Source organism: Macrosteles quadrilineatus, unplaced genomic scaffold (assembly GCF_028750875.1).
Source record: "Macrosteles quadrilineatus isolate MER2022 unplaced genomic scaffold, UCM_ALF_1.0 Scaffold_7__1_contigs__length_78375512, whole genome shotgun sequence".
Lineage (NCBI taxonomy): Eukaryota > Metazoa > Arthropoda > Insecta > Hemiptera > Cicadellidae > Macrosteles > Macrosteles quadrilineatus.
This window is the reverse complement of record NW_026542600.1, coordinates 77,386,914-77,409,806: the sequence shown is the minus strand read 5'-3', so window position 1 is coordinate 77,409,806 and position 22,893 is coordinate 77,386,914. Positions and strand designations below refer to the sequence as shown.

The following is a 22,893-nucleotide window of genomic DNA, read 5'->3' as shown; positions in this document are numbered from 1 at the left end:
GTAAAAATAGCGATTGATTTGTGATTTGCAAAATGACATCCATTGATTGCTGAAAATCTACATCCATGTTATCTGAGATTCTCAGTAGCCGAGGTAGTCTTGGACCAACCTCGGTCAATCGGGAGTGTAGTGTATGAGAAAACTTTGATTCAACCTGTTTCCTCTGTTTATTACTATGTTAAACACTTGTTTGATTATTTCACATTTCTTTCAATAAGAGAGCATTCCAACTACAAACTTCTTGCCAGACTAAACTTAAATTTCATATTAAATTTTAAGAAACGCTATTTATACTTGTTTTATATGACACTTACCACTGTGTGTAGAGTGCTGCTACAGTTTTCTCTCCATGACTATCAATCTGTTGTGTTTGCTGTAGAAGGGCATTGTTGAAAACTCTGGTGATATCTATGTGAACTGCAATCCAAGCACGTTAATTCATACAAACTATGTGTAAGACATCAGTTACTTACTACAAAATATGGAGACAAAGTACAGGACGAGCAGGCTTACCTTAAAAATTTGAGACATTCCACTTCACTACAGTGACAAAAAAGAAAACAAAAAGGAAACACTGAATATTTCTGGGCCACTGGCCCCTTTCTCAACATTGAGAATCACATTAAATTCTGGAAGTCTTTCCAGGCCAGTGAAAGACTTTCAGAATCTACTATGACTCTGAATGTTGAGTGGCCTCAAAATATTCAGTGTTTCCTTTGTGTTACTGTAGTGAAGTGAAATGTCTCTAATTTTTAAGGTAAGCCTGCTCGTCCTGAGCCGGGTCAATGCTCGTGTCGCCACTCTCATATCCCCAACTCATTTTTTTTACAGTATGTAAGTTGTCAGTGTGTTTGTTATTTTGTTGGCTATGCTGTCAGGCGCTGGAAGTCCGTGGACGGAAGCAGAACGTCATAGCGTCTGCAACTGTCCTACATGCCACTTGTTTTTAATTTCGGTGAAGGTATTTATAATTCTGTACTTTTCAGGCGCAACCCCCCATTTGTTTTGGTTGTGGTCAGAGATGTCATGTTAGGAGATTTTGCCACCAAAACCGGAGAGGCAATAATAATTCCTGACTAGCCGTTTCATGGGGAAATGTTAATGTTGTTCTTTTCATTCAAATGAAAATTCATGCAAAGAGAGTTACAGTAATAGTTCAAGTACTGTAAATTAATTTCTTGTAAAAGGTCAAATGAGAAACTTAGTAAGTCAAGGTTTTCCAAAAGTGGGGAGGTTGCTGCCTTGGTTGCACTAAGGGTGAAGACTAGTCCCTCAGTCTGCCTACAGTTGGACATCTTGATAGGCAATGTGGAGCGGAAGGCCCTTGTGGACTCCGAGTCAGCTCGCAGCCTGATTTCCCTAACCTTTTATGAGGAGTTGTTATCCATTGGCCTTATTAGGCAGGTTAAGCCCAGTTCCCTTATCTGCTGGATGGCATCTTGCACCCCTTTGCCCATCATCTGTGAAGCCCAATTCAAATTGAAAATTCGTGGTTTTTCCTGGTATTGGACCTTCTTGGTAGCTAGAGAGTTGTGTTTTCCTTTCATTCTGGAGGCAGATTTTATACGGAAGTCTGGCATGATTTTGGACTTATGAAGTGGCAAGTGCTTCTTTAGATTTCCTCGACGGGTGTCTATACCCTTTTCTGATGGTGGTCCTCTTGGTGCAACTACCGTAAAGCCTGATGCGGGAAAAGCTGAGCCTGTCAATCAGTTAGGGCATCTGACGTCCAATGAGGTTGAGGCCATAAAGTGCATCCTTGAGCGGTACTCTTGATGTGCTGACGCCAAAACTGAGAGACACTAATCTACTGGAGTATGAGATCCGATTAACTGACACTGTCCTGTACGCTCTCATGCATACAAGTTAGCTCCTCCCAAGATGGACACCTTGAGAGGAATCATCAATGAACTGCTCGTTAAGGTGGTGATTGAGCCTTCTCATTCAAGTTTTGCCAGTCCAGCATTTCTAGTACCGAAACCAAATGGGAAGTCTAGGATGGTTTCGGAATATAGGAAACTGAATGCTCAGATTGAAATTGACTCTGTCCCTCTCCCTGATTTGCACTTGGCTTTTGTTTATTTATTTATTTATAAATTTTATTTATTTATTTATTTATTCATTTATTTATTTTTGCTTGGTTCTGTAAGGCCAAGTATTTTTCTGTTTTCGATCTAACCAGGCTTATAATCAGATACCTTTGAAGGCGGAGTCTCGACCTCTCACTGCTGTCTATGTACCCTGGAACTTGTTTCAGTTCACCCGGGTACCGATGGGTTTAGCTGTGGGAGCCCAAACCCTAGATTCAAGTTTTCGTGATGTGAAATTCAAATTTGTGTTTAATTATCTGGATAACCTTCTGGTGTACAGTGAGAGTTTTGAGGACCACCTAAAACATCTAGAGTTTGATCTAGAGTTTGTCTTAGTCAGGTTACGTAGGGCAGGCCTTACCGTCAATCCTGAAAAAGGTGAGCTATGCTCGTAGAAAATTTCTATGTTATCATCAGCCATCAGCGTTAGCACCAGTAGCCTCATTGACTATATAAACACTAGTGTTCAAGTTTATATAGTCAATGCTATTACTGAATTTGATACTATACATATTGTGACAGATCTATGAAATGGAGAAAAACTTGAGGTCCCATGTATACTTGCTTGCATGACATAAAACAGGTGAAATGGGAGGTTTTTGGACAGTTGGACACAGAAATAATCATTAATAATGGCTTTTTTAGAAAGTCAGTAAACATTTTTTAGGAGGATATGGCCATAGCCTAGAATATGTTTTGAGATTTATGAATGCATTTGCCATAGTCCTAGTAAGTTTTGAAAATGTCTAATTGTTCATGACAAATAAATGGGGGAATGGGAGGTTTTGCACACAGATCTAGACGTTTAAAATGACTTTAGAAAGTCACCAAACGGTTTTTAGGAGGATATGGCCGTGTCTACAGTGTGTTTTGAAATTCATAAGTGCAATTGTCATATGTCATAGTTAATTTTTTTAAATCTCTACTTGCTCAAGACAAACAACAGGTGAAATGGGAGTTTATAGATAATTGGGCACAGTTTTAGGTGTTAAAAATGGCTTTAGAAAGTCACCAAGTGGCTTTGAAAGTTCAAAATTGTGCTCCACACCCCCCCCCCCAAGCCCCCCGGTAGCCCCATCCTTTACAAGGTCTTATAACCACCTCTGATTACTTCTATCCAAATCTGTGGTTTAGTAAAAAGCTCACTTATAGGGAGCTGCTTGCCACCTACTGTTGTTGGATTAAAAATCTATAGCTTCCAAATATTTTCCAAGGGATTCAAATTGGTTGGAAATTGATTCTGAAGTCATTGTAAAGTAGTCTGTGAAGTTTTTCTTAGTTTTTAACCATTTGACTTTTCTCGGGATTGTCAGGTGAGCATTATAGAGGCGGGCTTTCCTAGCTACCCAATTTGGCTAAGTTTTCATGACCAACTGAACACACTAGGGTCAAGTACAGGCATTTTCCTATCGGCTGAATTCAGCAGGGAAAACTGGTGCCTAAATGACTTGAAAGACATTCACAAACCCTGAGCCATATTTGCCAGACAAATTCGGCAACTAGGAAAACCCGCCTTGACTACTTTACTACTCAGCGAAAACTTTATAAAATATTACAGATTAACTAGGACTGAATGTTACCCACCATAATTTTCGACAGTCTGAAGAACGTTCATGTAAGCCCGTACACTAGCCAGAAGCTCTGATGGTTTGGCAATCTCACTGGTGTCTGGGTTGAACATGACCATTCCTACAAGCGCCCGGGCAAAGCGATTCTCCAGGTGTTGATGAAGGTACTCGCGCGGGGCAAATGTATACTCCCACACATTGATGGTGGAACAGTAGTTAAGCGCATAACACAGCTCTGTCAGGGCCATGTGTAGTTTATCCATCCTGAAAGTCAAGAGAGATTAAATGCAAGATATTTGATTTTTAACAAACAGAAACATTTTTTACTTGAGAAAAAAACCATTTTAACGATGGTTTTATGAAAACTTAAAACTTAATTCAACTAATGGCATCACAATGAACCTTACTACTTTTGCAACCAAGTCCAAGCAAGTCCAACCTTGGGTTAATCGGCGGTGCGGAGAGGTGGACTTCTACCTCATCCAATTTCTGACGGGTCACGGCTTTTTCCGGTCGTACCTGTTCAGGATGGGCAAAGCCGTGTCACCCGATTGCATATACTGCCCAGGCATTCCCGATGACGTGGAACATACCTTTTTCCACTGCCAGCGTTGGGAAAGGCCCCGCCTGGAGGCTCAACAGTTATTAGGACTGCTGTCGGTGGACACGGTCATACCGATAATGACGGAGGGTGAGGACAATTGGACCTGTGTGTCACATTACATCCAGGGTATTCTCCGCGCCAAGAAGCTCGACCTTGACCGGGATGCGGTGTAGGTCATAAAGTATCCAAATGCCATAAACGGTGAGAGCCCTGAGGGCTTAGGTAACATGTTGGCCTGACTTGAAGTAATGTGACAAACAATTCCAGGTCTGTGTCCAACAGAGTAGAGGGGTTTTTTTAGTGAGTAGTCTGCGATAGATTCAGGAGTCTCACACTACAGGCTGGCTACCTGTGTGCGTAAAAGCATTTTCCCTCCTCTCCCTTCAAAAAAAAAAAAAAAAAAAAAAAAAAAAACTACTTTTGCAACGTTTGGCTGATTCTGACATCAATAGAACAATGTTTTCCGTGTGCTCGGTAAAAATAGAAAACTTGAAAATAGAAAAGATTTGAGAAAAAGCAGTACAACTAATCGGCTTACGTTGTCAATTCTTCTCTTGTTTTCCTGTAACTCTCATCTCCTGGTTTTGGAATTTCCAAAATATTTTTCTTGTTTTTTTCCTTCTTCTTACGGTTAACCACTTGAGATATAAGCATTGCACAGTGTTTGGGAAGTAGCTACAACATTCAACAAATATTTATAAATGGTCGAATATAGTTAACAAAATAACCATCTAACAAGAAAAAAAACGTTCTAAACACACAATGACAAAAAATTAACTACAAAAAAACAGAAAAGAAGCCATATATGTACTGTTTACCTAACTGTGTGAAATAAAACTAAGCATTCAGGGTGTAGGCTATCATAATTTTATAGTTCATGTCAGATTTTAAGATAATGGATTATTAAAAGTAAGGGCATTTGCAAGGAATTTATTTAAAAATCTGGAACCTCTAGATTCTTAATTATGATTCAGAAAGTTTCTTTAATGAATTTACATAGTTTCTTAAGCCCAAAATTGTCTTTTTCTTTGTCTTTGGATGGCAACAGAGTTTAGAAATCAGGTACATTTTCAGAAATTACCTTAGAGTTGTATTAATGAGAAAGGGGGTTTTACACATTTCTCCCTAAAAGTAGCCCCAGTTTTAGTACAATCACTAAACTTAAATTTAATACTTATACATCTATAAGCATTGAATCATTAGTCAATCATGGTGTTTTTAAGTATAAGAGTAGAAGATCTGCTATGAAGGAGGTTTCATTTTATACAATAATTGTTAATCATAACTTGTTACTTTCGTTGAATTATTGCAAGGGGTCCACGGGTAAAGACTCAAAATCGGGCAATTTTAACCTGTTCAAACTGTCTGTTGGTCAGACGAGTACCAAAAACACTCAAGATTTTTTGCAACAAGATAAGTTTCCAGTCGACAGGAAAACGGGAATGGTATGTGAATTGCATTGACATGACCGCAGGGGATGGTCACAACATTGCAATCAATTCTAGTAAAACCTCTAAGAAGAAAATATACATTTTGTAATTTATTTCAAACCAAATTAATAATAGTGAGAATCTATTTGCAGTAGATTCCTTATTGTATTACAAACAAATTGTACTTGAGAATAGAGATTTTGGACTGATTTTTAAAATAGGGTTCATTCTGTCTCATTTGGCTCTTAACGATTAGAGTTACCATAGTAAAGTGTAGTTATTTCAATTGTAAGATATGTAACACATTGCTTAACAAGAAAAAGGTAAAATTATTAAAGTTGAAGTGACTTGAGTTTTTTTTTTTAGATTAGAAGGTGAAAGAAGTATGAGGAGAAGGCGAACTTGTTCACAAAAACATGGAAAAATATTATTAAAAAGGTTTAAATACCTGCTATCAAGCAATCCATTTAATTGCAGTTGCAACTAGTTTCGACTCCTTGATAGCAGGTATTTAAACCTTTTTAATATTATTTGGCAATCCGGAGGCTACATCCACAATGAAGGAAAAATATTAATAAAAAATGTAACTTTTGAACATAAGTATTTATTATGAGCTCAACCCAAAACCAAAATGTTACCACCCCCAGACTTCTAATTATTAGCAATAACTGTTGTGTTACTATTCTGTTGTATTTTGCATTATGAGCTGTTGTGATGCATGGGTTTAGGCAGCTAGTTGATTATCACTGAGATACATCCTGTTTCCTATGCTATCACATTTAAGATATCACAAGTACCTTATCACTCATTGTGCATTGCTCATCACAGATAGTTGTAATGATGTTCTTTGCTTCCTTTGCCATTTCATCAAGGAACATGTTGACCACAGAAAGGCTTCTTTCCCGAATATGGTGACGCTAAAAATAAAATCAAAATTGTCCCTAATTATAAACAGACACTATACACTGTCATTGTTGGAACATTGATTGACTGATTGATTCTTAGATACTAATACAAACAGTGATCACTTGATACTATAAAAAAAATTTGACAAGCATATTGCATGCTTAATAAAAATCAATGAATTATTAATAAATATAGTAATTATTACACAAATTAAATATAAAATTAAGTTTTAAAATATGTAAATAGTTTTGTAGGAGGGAATTTTTGTTATATATAAGGGCCATTTGTTCGTATTGCTTCTTAGTTAGTGTGTACACCGCAACTAGACCACTTGCCGGTGTATCACTTGTGAACAGAACAGCGCCATTTACAGCTCTGTAGCTGATGTTTACTTTACTTGACGACTTTACTGTGTCTAGACAATTTTTAAATTATTGAATTATTGATTGCCAGATGACTGGAGCTATTTGCCCTAAATAACAATAAGTGAGGGTAAAGAGCAAACGAGTTTGAGAGTTCCAAAATGGCCTTGAAAATATAGTAATAATGGGTAGTAGTAGGTTGGTTTATCCGGCCAAATCGTTATCCGGACAGGGGCTTGGTCCCATGGTGGCCAGATATGAGGGGTTCTACTGTATTGTGTTAAAGGTGGGTGCCCGGACTTCTCATAGAAGACCAGGAAGGACAAAGGTTTCCACAACCAGTTTTACTTTCCCTAATCCATTTCTGCACTTTACCCTCACTCATTGTATTAGGACCATAACCTTCAGTCATCGGATATGTTTCTTGTGGTCAAAAAAAAAGTATCACTGACCTTCACCTTATCTCAGCGTACACTCGAACTAAGATAGTAAAAAAATTACTTTTGTAATATGGCAAAACGACACATTTTACTTATATATTATAGGTTTTCTAAAACACTCTGGATCAAAAACAAAGGTGAAATGATCTTGTAATGATATGATTACTTAAGAGGAGTTTCTGCTTATTTTCCCGTGGTAGTACTACTTTGTATGGTAATATTTTGACAAAATACACTTTAATTTTCTCAGGTAAGCTTGTTGAACTCTATTACTTTTCAAGATTTCTATTCAGCCAATTAGTTTTAATTTTAAGTGAAATAAATATAATTTATGACATAAAATTGGTTTAGTTTATAATATTTGTTTTTATTGATTTTTGCTGGCTCGTTTCAAATCTAAGTGGAGTTGAGATAATTGAAGATTACCTCAAATACGATCAAAAGTGACAAGTTTGGATTTTTATTAGCCTAACCAAGTATTACACGTCCAAATTGTTTTTTAAAGTAAAAATTACCTCTTCTGGGCAGAGTTCATGAGTGCAGCTCTGAAAATGGTTGCAGATGAGTGGGAATGCAACAATATAACGGTTCTGGGCTGGGAATTCCAAGCACATGTGAAACTGGTCCTCAAAGATCTTGCTGTAAAAACTAAAAAAAGAAAATGATTGTAAATGCTATATCTATAAAGCTGTAATTTTTTGATATTGTTGGGGCCAATGACTTATGGCTGGGCGGTTTTTCAGCTATGTACAAGAATTGTTCTTGTTCTAGCCTGATCTCAGACTTGAGATTAAAATAAAATATACAAAGTGTGTACTAGAAAAACACCTTCCTAGAAATATATTTTCTGTATGCCTTTTCATATTAGATATCATCTTTATTTTCCGATAAGACCTGTTTTTTTCTTATTTTGTGATCTCCAATTGACACTTGTTTTAAATTCGCCTTGAGGTACATTAGTTCATTCATAAATAGCTTTGCTGTGATCTAGCATTCTCAAAATGTTGTTTGTCACAAACAATATCAAACAATCATGACAATTTATAAACAGTTCTGTAATGTTTAAATTCAACTAAATAGAGAAAATCATAGTAATTGCAAGATATCATAACTCATATAACACTCGGATAAAATAAAATACAGTAGACTCTCGATTATCCACGATAATAAGTGGCCAAATATTTTTAAACATCTTACCTATATGAACTTAGGCAACAATAACAAAGGTAAATTGAATATAAAGAGTGGCTGAGTGATTGTGGATAGCTGAAAACGTGGATAATGCAAACAAAACCTAAAACAAAAACGCCAATAATAAAATGATTTAAATGCAGTGTTCACGTTGTACTTTTTAACTTTGTTTAACAAATGTCTATTTAGAAAATAAGTAATATCGGAGAACTTATGTAAGGGCCTAGTAATAACAAAAAGTAAAACATACAAAATGTAACTATCAACTCATTGGTTTTAGTCAGTGACTCATCGGCAGTCGGGGAAGTTAACAACAGCAACTTCAATCACTGGCGGTTCTAGGACCTCGTCAAGGGGGGCTAGCGGGGTTGTTCCACATCAGGAGGCGAGTCTGAGGGTCCACCCCCAAAAAATGTTTAGTCTTTAAAGCAGTGAATTTTTAACGTCTGGTACAGTGTCCAAAAACCTCTTTTACATTCTTATGACGTGTATGTTTGATTTTTTTCAAACCCCTAATGGGGGGGGGGCTTTAACCCCTACAGACCCCCCCCCCCCTTGGAACCACCACTGACTCCAAACAATAGTCTGTCCGCAAGATGATAGCTCATCATGCTAAATATCTTGGCCGTAGCTGTATATTAATTATATGGTATAAATTGTATTGTAGCCTATATGACATTAAAGCTTGAAAAATCAACATCTTTTAAAATTTGGAAACAATACCCACAATCAAAATATCAAAAATAAGAACCATACCTCAATAGAATTCCATCGTTAGCAAAACTCTAAATAGCCACATAGTTTTGTCACTTAAAATGTATATAACTTTCTTGAATCCATAATTAAATCACACACACTATAAAGGATTTCAAGAATACATTGTATTGTTGCACTGAACAATAACCTGTTTTATAGTTTAGAAGATTTTTTAAACAAACAGTAAGATTCTTCAGTTGTAATATTTCAAATAAGTATTGTAATATGTCTCTTTTGTTTAGTTAGCTATAAGTATTCTATTCATTAGCCGATTAAGCTATAATTTTAGCTGTGCTATGAAATTGTCGATAATTTGTAAAAATTGAAAAGCCAATAAAGAATATATCATTTCATTATACATTTAACTTTCATATATTGGTTTTATATTGATTCTTTCCACCATGGCTAAACCGCAGAGTGGTTAATCCACTCGTGGATAATCGGAAGTCTACTGCATGTAACAAAATCAGGTGTAGGAGAAATTAAAGATTGACTTAGGTAAACCACCTAAGAACATTGTATGAAGGAGATACTAACCAAAATATGGATAAATCTGATGTTTCAACCATCATTTCGTCCAAGTAGTCGACCATCTTTGTATGGAACAAGATTGAGTCTAGCAGTGATGCTAGGTCTCTATTCTCTGCTAGAGCGAGAGGAGCTTTTGCAACCGAAGCATACGCTTGCAGTCGCAGCCAATCCAGTCGCAGCGCTCGGAAGTCAAACAACTCATTATCTTCAACTGGAACCATAGACAATTTAAATAATTTTACTGGAACGACTTCAACAGGGTTCGCACAAAAAAATATTTAGTACATTCCCTGACCTTTTTCTGTCAATTTCTCTGCCCACGGCATATTTTAGTTAATGTTAGTTTTCTAATATTTCGATATAAGTAGGCCTATTTATCTGGAGTAAAATAACATTTTTATATTATTTTCTATAACTTTTTATCCATCACCCCCTTACTTTTAGCGAATTTCCCTATAGAAAAGTAGCTAAATTAACTTTTATTAAACCGATTAACTTCTTCATTTAGATATTCCTAGAGGCCAAAAACACTGATTGTCAATATATATATATGTGTGTGTGTCCATGAACACATTTTAGTTAAGTTAGTTTAGTTTTATTAAATTACTCTTGACGCCATTCCTGTATATATGTATTGTACTTAAATTAATAAAGTTATATGAAATTAAATAAAATCATATTGAATCAAAAGATTAATTGTGTGAGATGGATGGGTTCAATCCAATTTGAGGGCGAGCACTATAGCCTCTAGAAAATTTACTACCAATAAAAATCTAATAGATATACCTTATTTTAGACTTAGTTTCTAAACTGTGATATCTTAGCAATAAAACTATTTAATGCTTTGCCTTATTCAGCACGAAACCTGGAGATTCGTCAGTTTAAACGGAATCTGCGAGAACTGTTATTGGTGCATCCTTTGTATGCTATAAGATTTTTTTGAAATTCCTACAGCTATTGTAAGTAGGTGCTTTTGATTGTAGCTGTGCCTGAAGTTTAAGTAGATTGTGCATGGTGTGTTTTTGAAAGTAGATAGGAGTAGTTTGTGCACTATTTGTTCTACTATTTTAGTTGCCATTATTTAACTATTTATTTATTATATTTGCCTGTTATGTGCATGGTGTGATTTAAGTTAAGTCAACCCAGTTTACAAACTGGGACTGTTAGCCTAACTGATTGTTACCAGATGATTATTATAAATGACTTGTCTGATTGCATGTAACTGCATGTTTAAAAGACCAATAAAATTCTCATTCTCATTCTCAATATTGCTACTGTATAACATTTAACTGTAAACTATTTTATAATTTAACCCTCCCGATAATCATAACACTACTAACCTTGTTTGACAGTTAGGTTGGCAATATTGTTGCATAAGGAAGACAGTATGATGCTCTCATCTTCTGGGCACACAGCGAGATTCTGCATCATTTGATTGAGTGCGATGGCATCAAACCCAGCCAGGTACTGGACATAGTAGCGTTGAATCACCTGACTGTACTTGCGCACCAGAACTGCCAAATAGATTATTGTTGTAGAACAAGTAGATGAAACAAACAAATCTTCAGTACTATATGTTTCTTTAAGTCTAACTACAAGTATATAATATTATTATAGGCATGGGTCTAGTTACCAAAAAGTGAACAGTGATGAAGAATCATTCATGCATTATCAAGGTATCTCAGAATCCAAACTTGAAGTATTTTTTATGGTCCAAAACACAGTTTTTTTAGATTAAAAAAAGTTCAGTAGCTCTTACATTACATACGGGAGCGGTTTTTTAAGTAAGCGCTGGCATATAAATACGTAGTTCGCTTGTGTGCCGCTACAAGGCTCATCATAATCTCCACCATAATCTCCCGCCGCGTCCAGTCAGTGATACATTTTTTGGTTACAAGAAACACATCCGATGCTGGCATTTATCGCTAAATGAAGCTAAATGACATAAACCCACACATACACATTTTGTAATGCAAGGTTATTTCATGTCAGATATCAGGATATTTCCAACTACATTATCCCAAGCTAATCTTGAACCATTTGCACCTCTTTCAACCGCAAGATCTAAATTTTTTTTAAGCGACACATTTACGCTTAGTAGGGGTCTGCGGGTCCCCGATTTTTTCGGGTCGGGTCGGGCCAGCGGAAGGCCCGAGAGACCGGGTCGGGTCAGAGATTTGTTCGGGCCAAGATCGGGTCGGGCCAAAAAAAATTATTATTATTTTCAAAGTTATAATAAGTAATTTTCAAAGAAACACTCTTATATATATTATTACAGAGGAATTAAAATGTTAAAATTAGAATTAAATATTAAGTTTGGTCACGTTTAAGAACAAAGACACAACAGAGCAATTGCCTTACTGTCACTAGCCAGAGCCAGTCGTCTACTGACAAAACAAAAGCCGTGACTCAACAGTGCAAAGAAAACGAAGTCAAAAGAAAGACTATTTATCCAGAGGTCCCATTTTAATTATTTATTGTTTATTCCATACCTAGTTTAAAATATATTTTAGTATTTTATTTACATAATAAATTATAAACAAAAGAAATATCTGATATAGTGTACAGATCTGTATCTTGTTCTTTTATTTTCCTATTGTCCTTTTTGTCATTCAGTAACAAAACAAAACAACACTTCTGATCGTCTGGTTAGGCACTGTATGGTCACTATTTCATTTTTTTTTTTTTTTAAGTATCAAGTATCAGCAAGTCTACAAAGAGGTTAGGCCTAAATATTTTATAATTTTATTTTATGAAAGTTTTCATCAGTAAAATTATTTTTTTCTTAGGTTAGATAGAGTTTCAAAAAAGATATTTCTAAGATCCAATACAATATTTACAAGACACAAACTACCATGAATTAATTTCTTTATAAATTATCTGTAACAGTTTTATATTTTTGAATAAAGAAAATATATCTTTTTGTCTCTACTTCCTTGTTTCGTTACTTGCATTTTGTCAGCAATTGGAACAACCAGGTGGTGTTGGTGTAATAGGGGCGGGGGAGGGGGAGGGTCTATGACCTTGAGTGTCCCGGCCTGGCTCGGGTTGTGTAAGAGGGGAGGGGTGGGGAGGGGGAGGGTCTGTAACCTTGAGTGTCCCCGGGCCCGGCTGTGAGAGTGATTCATGGTTTTTTGTTTACATTCTACTACCCTTCCTTCCGAGAAAAAGACCCTACGGTTTCAAAAACATTGACTTACAGTATAAAAACATTGAGTTGAGTTGCTAATTAGGGCACTATAATGTCTGCTGTCTGCTTATGTTGCCAAATTAGCATTTAACTTTCTTTTCTCTTGATTTAATATAATATTTTCTATATATTAAGAGTTCCTTTTTGGGTACCTAATAATTGTGATATTGTTTGACTTGAGTTTATGGATTTTTAATTCTTTTCATTTATTAGCTAAAATCAGTTGTTTTAGGATCTCTTGCAATACCTATAAATAACTGTGCCTATAACTGTGTATCTATAACTGTGTACCTATGACATGATATGCAATTTTTACAGTCTTTACTATAACTATACCATAAACAATGTATGTGTGCTATTTTTACTGTTTTAGAGTTTTATAGTAAATTAGTTTACACAATATCTTTTCTTCAATGAGTTCTCCACTTGTCATGTTGCTTAGTCTATTACTATTTTAGGCCCTATAAAAAATAATTCCTATGTAAAGCTGTAGGCCTACTAATGCCAATAATAGATAATTCTTTATTTATGATGATGTAACTAATAATGCTATTGTAAGTGTGAGGTTTTTGTACTTAGGAGGTTAGGAGGCAGGGAATGAATGATTCATATTGCATGGTGGAAACATAGAATTTTTATTTTCTTCTTGCTTGCAGTCTTGAAGCCAGTCCACAGGCCCTAAACTTGTGATAAGGTTAATTGATTTGTTTATGATCCTTTTATATTAAGTTCCATTACAAACTTGTTGTAATATAGCTGTTTAGATATTTCAACAGTTATGAAAATGGGAAAGAATGGCTTGATAAAAAAAATTATTTTCTTCTTTCTTGCAGTTGAGGCAACTTCTAAGCTGTAAATAAGTTATGAACATGAAATAATATACATAAATACATTTTTTTCCCATATGTTATTTTCAAGTAATATTAAAAACACAGATAGGAGTTAAAAAAATATAAAAAATCCGGTAATTAATAATTTTTGGCCCGACCCGATTTTGGCCCGAAACCCGAGGACCAAAATTATCGGCCCGACCTGACCCGACCCGAACCAAAAAAGTCTGACCCGCAGACCCCTAACGCTTAGATAGCAAAGTAAGTTAGAATCAACATTTATGTATTTGTACATAGCAGGCAAACTGTCACTGGTAAATGTCCATAGGCAACTGAGTGGAAACTGGGTATTCAGGGTGAGAATTTATTCTCGTAGGAAATAATTAAGCAGCCGTTTCTAAATAGGTACGCAATTTAATTAAGATTTGTTTCTCTCTTCCTTTCAGTTAACTGACGTTTCAGATGACCCGGCTTTGGGTAATTGTCACTTTCCTGTACTTGAATTGCTCACCTCTCAGTTCCTCCATGTGGAAGAGCAACTCCGGAAGCTGCCTGTCCACCAAGTCTTCAGCAGATTTGCCTTTGCTCTTCTGTTGAGGTGGATTGTCATTGTGTCTGAGAAGCCAATAGACTTCGTCTCGAGCAAAACAGAGGGCAATGTATATGAGCAAGGCCTGTAAACCCAAAGATAACTTATTACAATCAATAAATTGTAAGACAATGCAAACTTCACAAACCCAAGGCTGTTAAGAGAAAAGCTGAAAGAATGCTCATTACAAATAATTACACATACAGTCTCAATATAATGTCAAGAATATAACAATACATACTGTTGGATACGTTTAGTACCAGACACTATCCCTCCAACTTGTGTAACAATTTATTTCATTTTATTCAGTTGTTTGAGAGTTGCTTATCTGTTTATTATTGCAGAAATTTTATGGTAACAAAATTTGTCATGAGAGAACCTACAGAAATCACTGTAAATTTGACCATGCACTAAGATTTTTCTGAAAAGGAAGTTAGTAATTAATTAATAAAGGAACTTCAATATGACAAACATAATTTGATTAGTACAGAATAAGATTATTGTATTTTTAGGTGCAAAGTTAACATCAACATCTATCAACCTTTAGTTTATCTTAGGCACAATAACATTTTCTTGGTCAATTTTACAGCTCTTCCAAAGCATCAAAAGACTATTCATAATTATTTAGTAATAGTCAAAATAGTAGTTTATTCAGTCATTAATTACATAATAGTACAATAGGCTATGTCAAAAGTAGGGCCTATGTACATTGCTTGAGTTACAAACAACAAGGTTATAACAGTAGCAAAGTCGCTATCATAATTCTAGTACTTAAGATTTAGATTGTATAAAAACATATTTAATCATAAACAACAATAAATATCAGACAAATTAAATAATTTGAGACCAAGTAGGACTGCATAATGGCAAACAACAATGCTTGTGATGGTCATGATGTTGTCAATGTTGTTAGAAGGCAATACCGGTACACACCAAGATTGTTGTTAATTATCAGAATACAATGGCAATAGCCTACAAGATTAGGCTCGTACTTCTTCAGTAAGTGAATCTATTTTCAAAACAACAATACCCCTGTTATGATTAATTGGTAAAAGTATGACAACGTTTTAAATAAATAACAAAAATGGTAACTTTATTTCCTATTTTATAATAACCTAGACACATAGGATGAGCTACTAACAGATGAATGGGAAAATAATATATAAAAAAACACAAGTAATAGCCTAGAATTTGTTTAATGTATTGAAGAAAACCTGTGTCCGAAGAAAATCTTGTATGGATGAATAGAATGACAATTTGAATGTTCTCTTTATGTAAAATTCAATTTTTTTATCAGTCTTGTAATGTTTATGTACAAGTTGGTATAATCTTTTTACAAAGATATGAAATGTCTTATTGTTATCAATCAAGCGAACATCAACGCTTGTTGATATTATTTTTAATCACCTCACTCTGTTTTAATTTAATTTCAATACTTCCTTTTCCCAATGGTTACACAACATGTTGTCTATCTCTAGCAGACACGTTATACTTTTTTGTTTAAAGCTATTTAATGTTGTCCACAGTATGGCTGGTTTTTACTGAGATTGAGTATCTTCTGGGTTTAAAACCAATTGAATGAACCTTTGAACAACATTAACTCACCATCACCAACAATGAACTTCAAACAAACAATTTAATGAATCATAAAATATTATGATAACGCAATATTATGATTGTGCACAATATTACATTTTGTTGATATAGTCTATTGTCAATTTTACAGTTAGTTATTTCCGTATCACATTAATTAATTACATGAAATAAAACGCCTCACATTTTGCTGATATTCCTGTATAATTCCTAGAAAATCCACGGCGCCATAAATTTTCCTTATTATTTCCGGAATTCGCGGGATTTCCGTTGTGTGGACACCCTGATACATAATTTGTATGACGAATATCATACCTTTGGTCCCAAAAGGCCTGGCTGGTCTGTCAAAATCAGTCCAAGTTCTTTCAAAGCGGTGCGTAGGAACTTTCTTCGTTCTCTATGTTTGTAGGTACTGGAAAATATTGACAAGTTGTTAAAATGCCAAGCTGATATATTATTACATATACAAGTTATATTTATTGTATGGTTATACAATTTTTGTTTGTGAGCTATTTTGAATTTGTAAGAAATTATATAGCCTCCTCATAGAGAAAACCCTACTTTCTACACTTGAAAATGACCCATAAGGTGATGTTGAAGCAGTTTCCATTAAATGGAACAACAACAGCTTTACAGTTGTAAGCAAATATAGCCTCTTGAATTGAGCTAGTTTTTAAATAAATAGAATGTTGTACAATAACAATCACATTAGCTTGTTTTCTTAATTTAAAGTTTTGGATATCAAGAGATAGTGGGCAATATTCCCCAATATTACCTGGTTTTTATTCATATTACAAGTGATATCTACACTAATACAGTATACTGCACAGTGCGATTGAAAAGTCCCGGAACAGTATAATATATTTTATACTATTATAGATAAAGGAATGAAACTTGGTAAATCAAATATAGCCATAAATGTCTACGCTTTTAAGTTATTATTACTTTTTTATCCCTTAAGGGGGACTGCCCACGAGGAGTCAGACGAAATTCTTAAATAGCAGCATAGGTCAAGTTTGGTATCAAATTAAAGGTCTCCGTTAGTAAAATACATAATACAATGCCACAAACTCAAACGGACAATGGAGTAAAAAATTAAAGCTGATCAAAGATTCCTTGAATTTGCAGTGCTTATAATGCTGTGAGCAGGGCGACCGCCCTGGGCGCCGCAGCTAGGGGGGCGCCGAGGCTTTGGAAGATAAAAATTTATCGGCAAACCGCAAACAAATATTTTACGGGAAACAACGTTATTTAATATACAACTCGTAATTACTACAAACGTCTGGCATGTGACTTGTTGGCAATGTTGCGAGTCCGGGACACACACACTGCGCATTCGCCCACACGCACCACCTACACTTGCTTGTTTCTAACCTCAAAGCTCAAACTCTTACGTCAACTCATAGTAGTTTCGTGATGTCCGTTGTGAGTCATAAATTCAATGTTTTAGTAATTTAGTTTAGTGTAGTTGTTACGTTTATAAAAAATACTTGCCAAACGTTCGATACCGATATATCGGACGTTGGGTCTATTAACACAAACCCCCCAAATACTTTTTTTGGGGAGGGGGCAAAAATTTTTATCTCACCCAGGTGTCTATTACCCTCGGGGCGGCCCTGACTGTGAGGCGCCCGCTACAAGTCGGAAAAAATCATAAATTTAAGCAAAGGTACGATATGCATATCACATTAAAGGTCTTTATTAGTAGAATACAATGCCGCAAATTTGAGCTGAAAATATCAGCAGGGTTAAAAATGGCAGCCGTTAAAAGATTCAAAATTGCAGATTAAAGAAATATTTGAACGGCTGCCATTTTTCACTTGGTTGTCCATTTGAGTTTGGGTTTGTGGCATTGTGTTTTACTAAATAAGGCCTTTAATTTGATACCAAACTTGACCTCTGCTGCTATTTGAGAATTTCGTTTTACTCCTCGTGGGTCATCCCCCTCAAGAGGTAAAAATGTAATTATAGCTTCAAAGAGTAGACATTTATGGTTATTATTGATATACAAAGTTTTAATACTTTATCAATAAAGGTAAAAATTATATTACACCGTTCCGGGACTTTTCAATTACACTGTATACCTTTAGGCCTATCAACAAGACTCTTTGTTAACCTAAGATTAACACGGGCTGCAAATTTTTTTTTAATTTCTACAACAACAAAAAAACAAAAGCTGTTGGATTTTTTTGTTTTTTTTTTCATTGGGTTACACACAAACAATCTCAAATTGGGTAGGTAACAAAAGCTTACGCTTTCTGAATAGCTTGATTGTAGCAGTCTTTCACTTCTGAGATTCTTTTGCCATAGCCCTTGATGGTGTCAAAAAACCCTTGTATGTAGGCATGGATGTAGATGACCTCATCGCGGAAAAGGGCAAGAACCCAGCTGTTTTCCAATGCACTTAGCCACAGTTTATTGGGCTGTTCTTGCTGTAGAGCTTGGTGGCACAACATGAATCCAACTGTAATATACCACAACACATAGAAATAACTCTTGAAATGGTAATTTACTTAAATTAATTTACTCTTAGTAAGTATTCACTTAAAGATAACAATTGTTGGATCCAGGCCTACCCGCAGGCATCTGCCCATATTTAGAGACAGTTTGGTATACATTTTTCTTCCATACGAGGGGGTATCGGTACCCAAAAATAACCCGAATAGCCTTGGTCGAGCTTACATAGTATGTGTTTTAGCCAATCCTGGGGCTTTAACCCAATCCTGGGATTTCAGGACTTGTCCAAGATGATCCCGGGATCAATCCTGGGATTATGATGTTTTATTATTTTTACTTTTCAGACACTATAAATGAGTGTGGAGTGCCATGGAATCCTTTAATGTTTAAACTGGCCTTACTAATGTTATACTGGAAAAACCGTTGGGACAAGTGCATAGCTTCCAACAGAGAATACCTTGAAGGGGATAAGGTTAAAGTATAAATAATTTTTAAATATACATAAATATTTTAATTTGGTTTATTTGTACCACCTGGAATAATTGTTGTTGCGGAAAGTAAATATAAGAAACATCTTATAACACTTAGAACATATATTTACTCTTATACTGTTACTCACAAGACGGTAAATATACAAAAAGATGGTTAGTGGTGATCAATTTCGATTGGACACTCCAATCATCATCAGACCCAATAGGCAAAAGGCAAATGTTTTAAGTGTTAAAAGACGTTTCTTTTACTTACTTTCCGTAAATTGAATAACACGTACAATGCTGATCAAGAAGTTATTTAATTATTGTTATCCCTCCATTTTTTGATGGTGTGGGAAAACTGAAAATTATTTAAACCTTGTTTTGTAAGTATGATTGAAATTTTGATCATGTAAAGATCAAACTTAGACAGGGTTATTAATAGTATGTTTGTAGTTCAATCTAGAAATGCAATTTTTTTAAATATTGGCTTCCATGAGACTTTCTGGATTCTGGTGAATTCTATTCAACATCACAAATTCTCTCTACTTCTGATGTAAGAAAAAGAGCATCAAATCTAGTTGATTGTTTACAACAGGTACACTTACATATAATCCACCTCTCCATGTTCTCCATTGAAAGATATTCACAAGATATTGTTTCTGTTTGAGAAGGTTTCAACAGCTGTCCAGGATTTCCAACTAAACTCAACTTTTGGTCAGATCTGCAAATAAAATGGGGTCATATTGATGTCACGCAATTCAACCATCAAATACACTTTTGGTAAATAATATATAAAATGTATTACATAAGAAATAGTATCCATAGAGAATCCCAATACACCAATCGTTTTTTGTATTGATAACAAAGGCTTTTAAGGAGACTTGAAAGAAGGCTTTTTAAAAGAGTGTGTTAGTTTTGTTCCAAGGAAAGGCTCTAGGCCAGGATTTTTAATTGTAGAAAAAGGAGGATAGCAGCTTATCTTGAAAGTGTAGGTAGGCCACAGAACATCTAAAAGATACACTGTGCACACAATATTTCGTCCCCTGAGGGGGATTTGTAAACTCTTTCTCTACACTTGACAAAGTCCCTCAGGGGACGAAATATTGTGTGCACAGTGTATCTTTTAGATGTTCTGTGGCCTACCTACACTTTTAAGGTAAGCTAGTTGCTATCCTCCTTCTTTTACAATTAAAAAGGGTGTCAGTTATTTAGTTATTTTACTAAAAAAACCATTTCGTTGATTGAAACTAATGGAGGTTTTGGGTAAGAAACAGTGAAGGTCACATCTTGAGCTAATGAGGGGGGAAGGGGTTCTGAATAGAACATCAACAGCCAAGTAGCATCAGAAAGAATAGAGCAGAGATTATTATCAAATATAATAAGAGAGATTTATAAATCAAATACTCCAGTAAAGGTTGTAAAAATTTAAGATTCAGATTATTAATATTTGAATTTGAGATTATACATTTTTGAATCTGAACATAACTACAAAACATAATAGGCTATAAAAATAAATCTTATCGTTAGAGAAATTATAGAATGAGGTATAGCGCTTACCTCCACTTGTCTGCCGAGAGGTTATGTGAGTGAAATATGGGCCAGAGAGAGATGAGGGCGGAGTAGAGAAGTTTGGCATGAGGAACAAACTCCTCTGAGAGCCTCTTTAACGGAGGATCATAGTCCATGATCATCTGGCCTAGCCGAGGAAAGCTCAAGTCACTGTAAAATAACAAAAACAGATGATAAGTAACATGATAAACATAGAAAATCCCTTGAAGCTATAAGCGTAATCAAACTGGCAGAGGAAAGTGGAGGGGTAATGTATCCGCTTTATGTGACAAAGCTATTTCATCATATCAACTGTCATATTTTTTATGGTGTTTAAAATTCATACCAACTAGGCTACCAATTAATAAGCCTACAAGGTTTCTTTGGTGTTGAAGCTATTTTGTATTTTGCATATAAAAAATGAAGAGTAGAAAATAAGAGGCTGAGTCAGTTTCAATGTTTTAAGTAGATTTTTTTTATTTAAAAACCAGACTTAACTCCTCATTTTCATTCATCCATGACTTTCATTTGCTTATTTAAAAGAATCAGACTTTGCTCTTGTACACATTTTATTTGCGGTGTAGAGTAACAAAGCTATAGCTCACAAATAATTAATAAAATAAAATTAAATTAATTAATTCACTACTCACTGCAAAATTGGTAAAACACAAGTATTTTATTTTTATTTTCTTATTTTAAAAAATATACAAAGAAACTCTACTAAGGATGTATTTGTGGGTTTGTGTTTGAAAAATGAGAGAATCACTAATATCACTAATACTTGCCTAACCTTTAATCAAAGCCACTTTTAGGCCAGATTCTCTTACTTATTTACCTCTTTGCAGGCTTACTTGGTTTGAATGTCTAACTAGATAGCAAACTTCTAAATCTTAAGCTAACTCTTACTAAAAAGAAGTATGTTATTTAAAGCTACACACAAAATTAAAGCTATCACAATTACATCAAAATAGTTTCTACATCAACTGCATGGTAGGAATTAAAAATATAAAACCTGAGTAAAAAACTGCAAAAGATATACTTACAGGAAACCTCAACAAATCTTATCTATTTTTATCAGGCTATACACATTTTAGGCTTACTTTTGATTGTGAACCATTTCATGCGCTGCATTGAAGAGTCCTAGGACTGCTTTCCTATCTTCGACTTTAGACAGCAGGATCATTAAAGTGACATAGGCAACAACTAGGTCCAAATAAGCTTTGGTAAGCTCGAAATTTAAGGTCTGGAAACCAAATTACAATGTAATATGAATCAATATTGTAGAACCACAGTTTGTAAAAATATTGTATATTTGCTAAACAGAGTACTTAATTTTTATAGATAAAATAGAGATGGAAAGTTTTTAGAAACAAGTGTGAGCCTCTAGCTTATTGCAGTTAAGCTTCTGTGATGAATTATGTTTTTACAATAAGTTCACTCTTTTTTTCAAAATTCATTTTGGTTTTTGGTGTCTATAATCAAATAACATTTTAAAACAATATATACGAAACAAAGAACTGAGTTCAAAATAAATATTGTCTTATCTGAATCATTTCATAATTTCTAAATTCAAAATTTTCTTAAAATTGTACGATATGAGACTGAGAATATTGATTATAAATAAATATCTCCACTGCAGCAAACCTGCAGACTAAGCGAATTTCCATACATCCAATTGGATTTTCACTCAAATATTTCCTTAATAATATCACATTTTTTTCTATTCAAACATAATTAATGTTAACAAGTACTGTATTTAGGTTTGCTACAAGGAAGGTAATAACGTGTGTTTTCAGTGAAATGAGTGGATTAGCATTATTGTTCAATTGTTTTATTTCAATACGAGAATAGATTTTTCAAACCAAAGATATGAGGAAATATCTATCTTGGCTGTTTAACATATTTATTTAACATATCTAGTATTTAGACAAGATAGTCAGTACCACGGCTATAGTCAGGGGCGCAAGAGTTTTTTATTTTGTTCTGGGCGCAAGCAACAGACAATATTTGGAAAATATCTGAAATTGCGCGAAGGTATAATCCTCATCACTTTGGTCCCCACGCATGACTCATCAAACTTCCACTGCTTGCATATTACATCGCTACTTGTTACCCCTGATCTTTATTTGTAGGCTATTCACTTTGTATGTAATTTTTTCATTACCCACCAATGTGAGTTCCTTTTGTCAAATTTGAGGAGAAACATTTTATCAATTGGTTAGTGAACTAAAGTTACTGCCATGTTTTTGCTTATAATTCTATTTATATTCGGTGTTTGTTCCAGTGTTTCATATAGTTCAGTGTACATACAACACAAGGAGAGAAGTTATTAGGT

At 34.8% G+C, this 22,893-nt stretch overlaps 1 protein-coding gene across 1 annotated transcript in view; it reads right to left on the bottom strand.

Annotated features, from left to right (window-relative positions):
• LOC128998062 (membrane-associated protein Hem-like) overlaps positions 1-22,893 on the bottom strand; it is a 45,292-nt gene that overhangs the window by 9,787 nt on the left and 12,612 nt on the right. The window contains exons 4-16 of the mRNA XM_054424030.1: positions 21,659-21,801; positions 20,568-20,729; positions 19,616-19,731; positions 18,334-18,544; positions 16,396-16,492; positions 14,410-14,572; positions 11,219-11,392; positions 9,885-10,089; positions 7,916-8,048; positions 6,490-6,609; positions 4,801-4,937; positions 3,675-3,922; positions 315-417 (exon numbers count right to left, since the gene is read on the bottom strand). Coding sequence (XP_054280005.1) covers positions 315-417; positions 3,675-3,922; positions 4,801-4,937; positions 6,490-6,609; positions 7,916-8,048; positions 9,885-10,089; positions 11,219-11,392; positions 14,410-14,572; positions 16,396-16,492; positions 18,334-18,544; positions 19,616-19,731; positions 20,568-20,729; positions 21,659-21,801 — 2,012 coding nt within the window. The remainder of the gene's footprint in view (positions 1-314; positions 418-3,674; positions 3,923-4,800; positions 4,938-6,489; positions 6,610-7,915; positions 8,049-9,884; positions 10,090-11,218; positions 11,393-14,409; positions 14,573-16,395; positions 16,493-18,333; positions 18,545-19,615; positions 19,732-20,567; positions 20,730-21,658; positions 21,802-22,893) is intronic.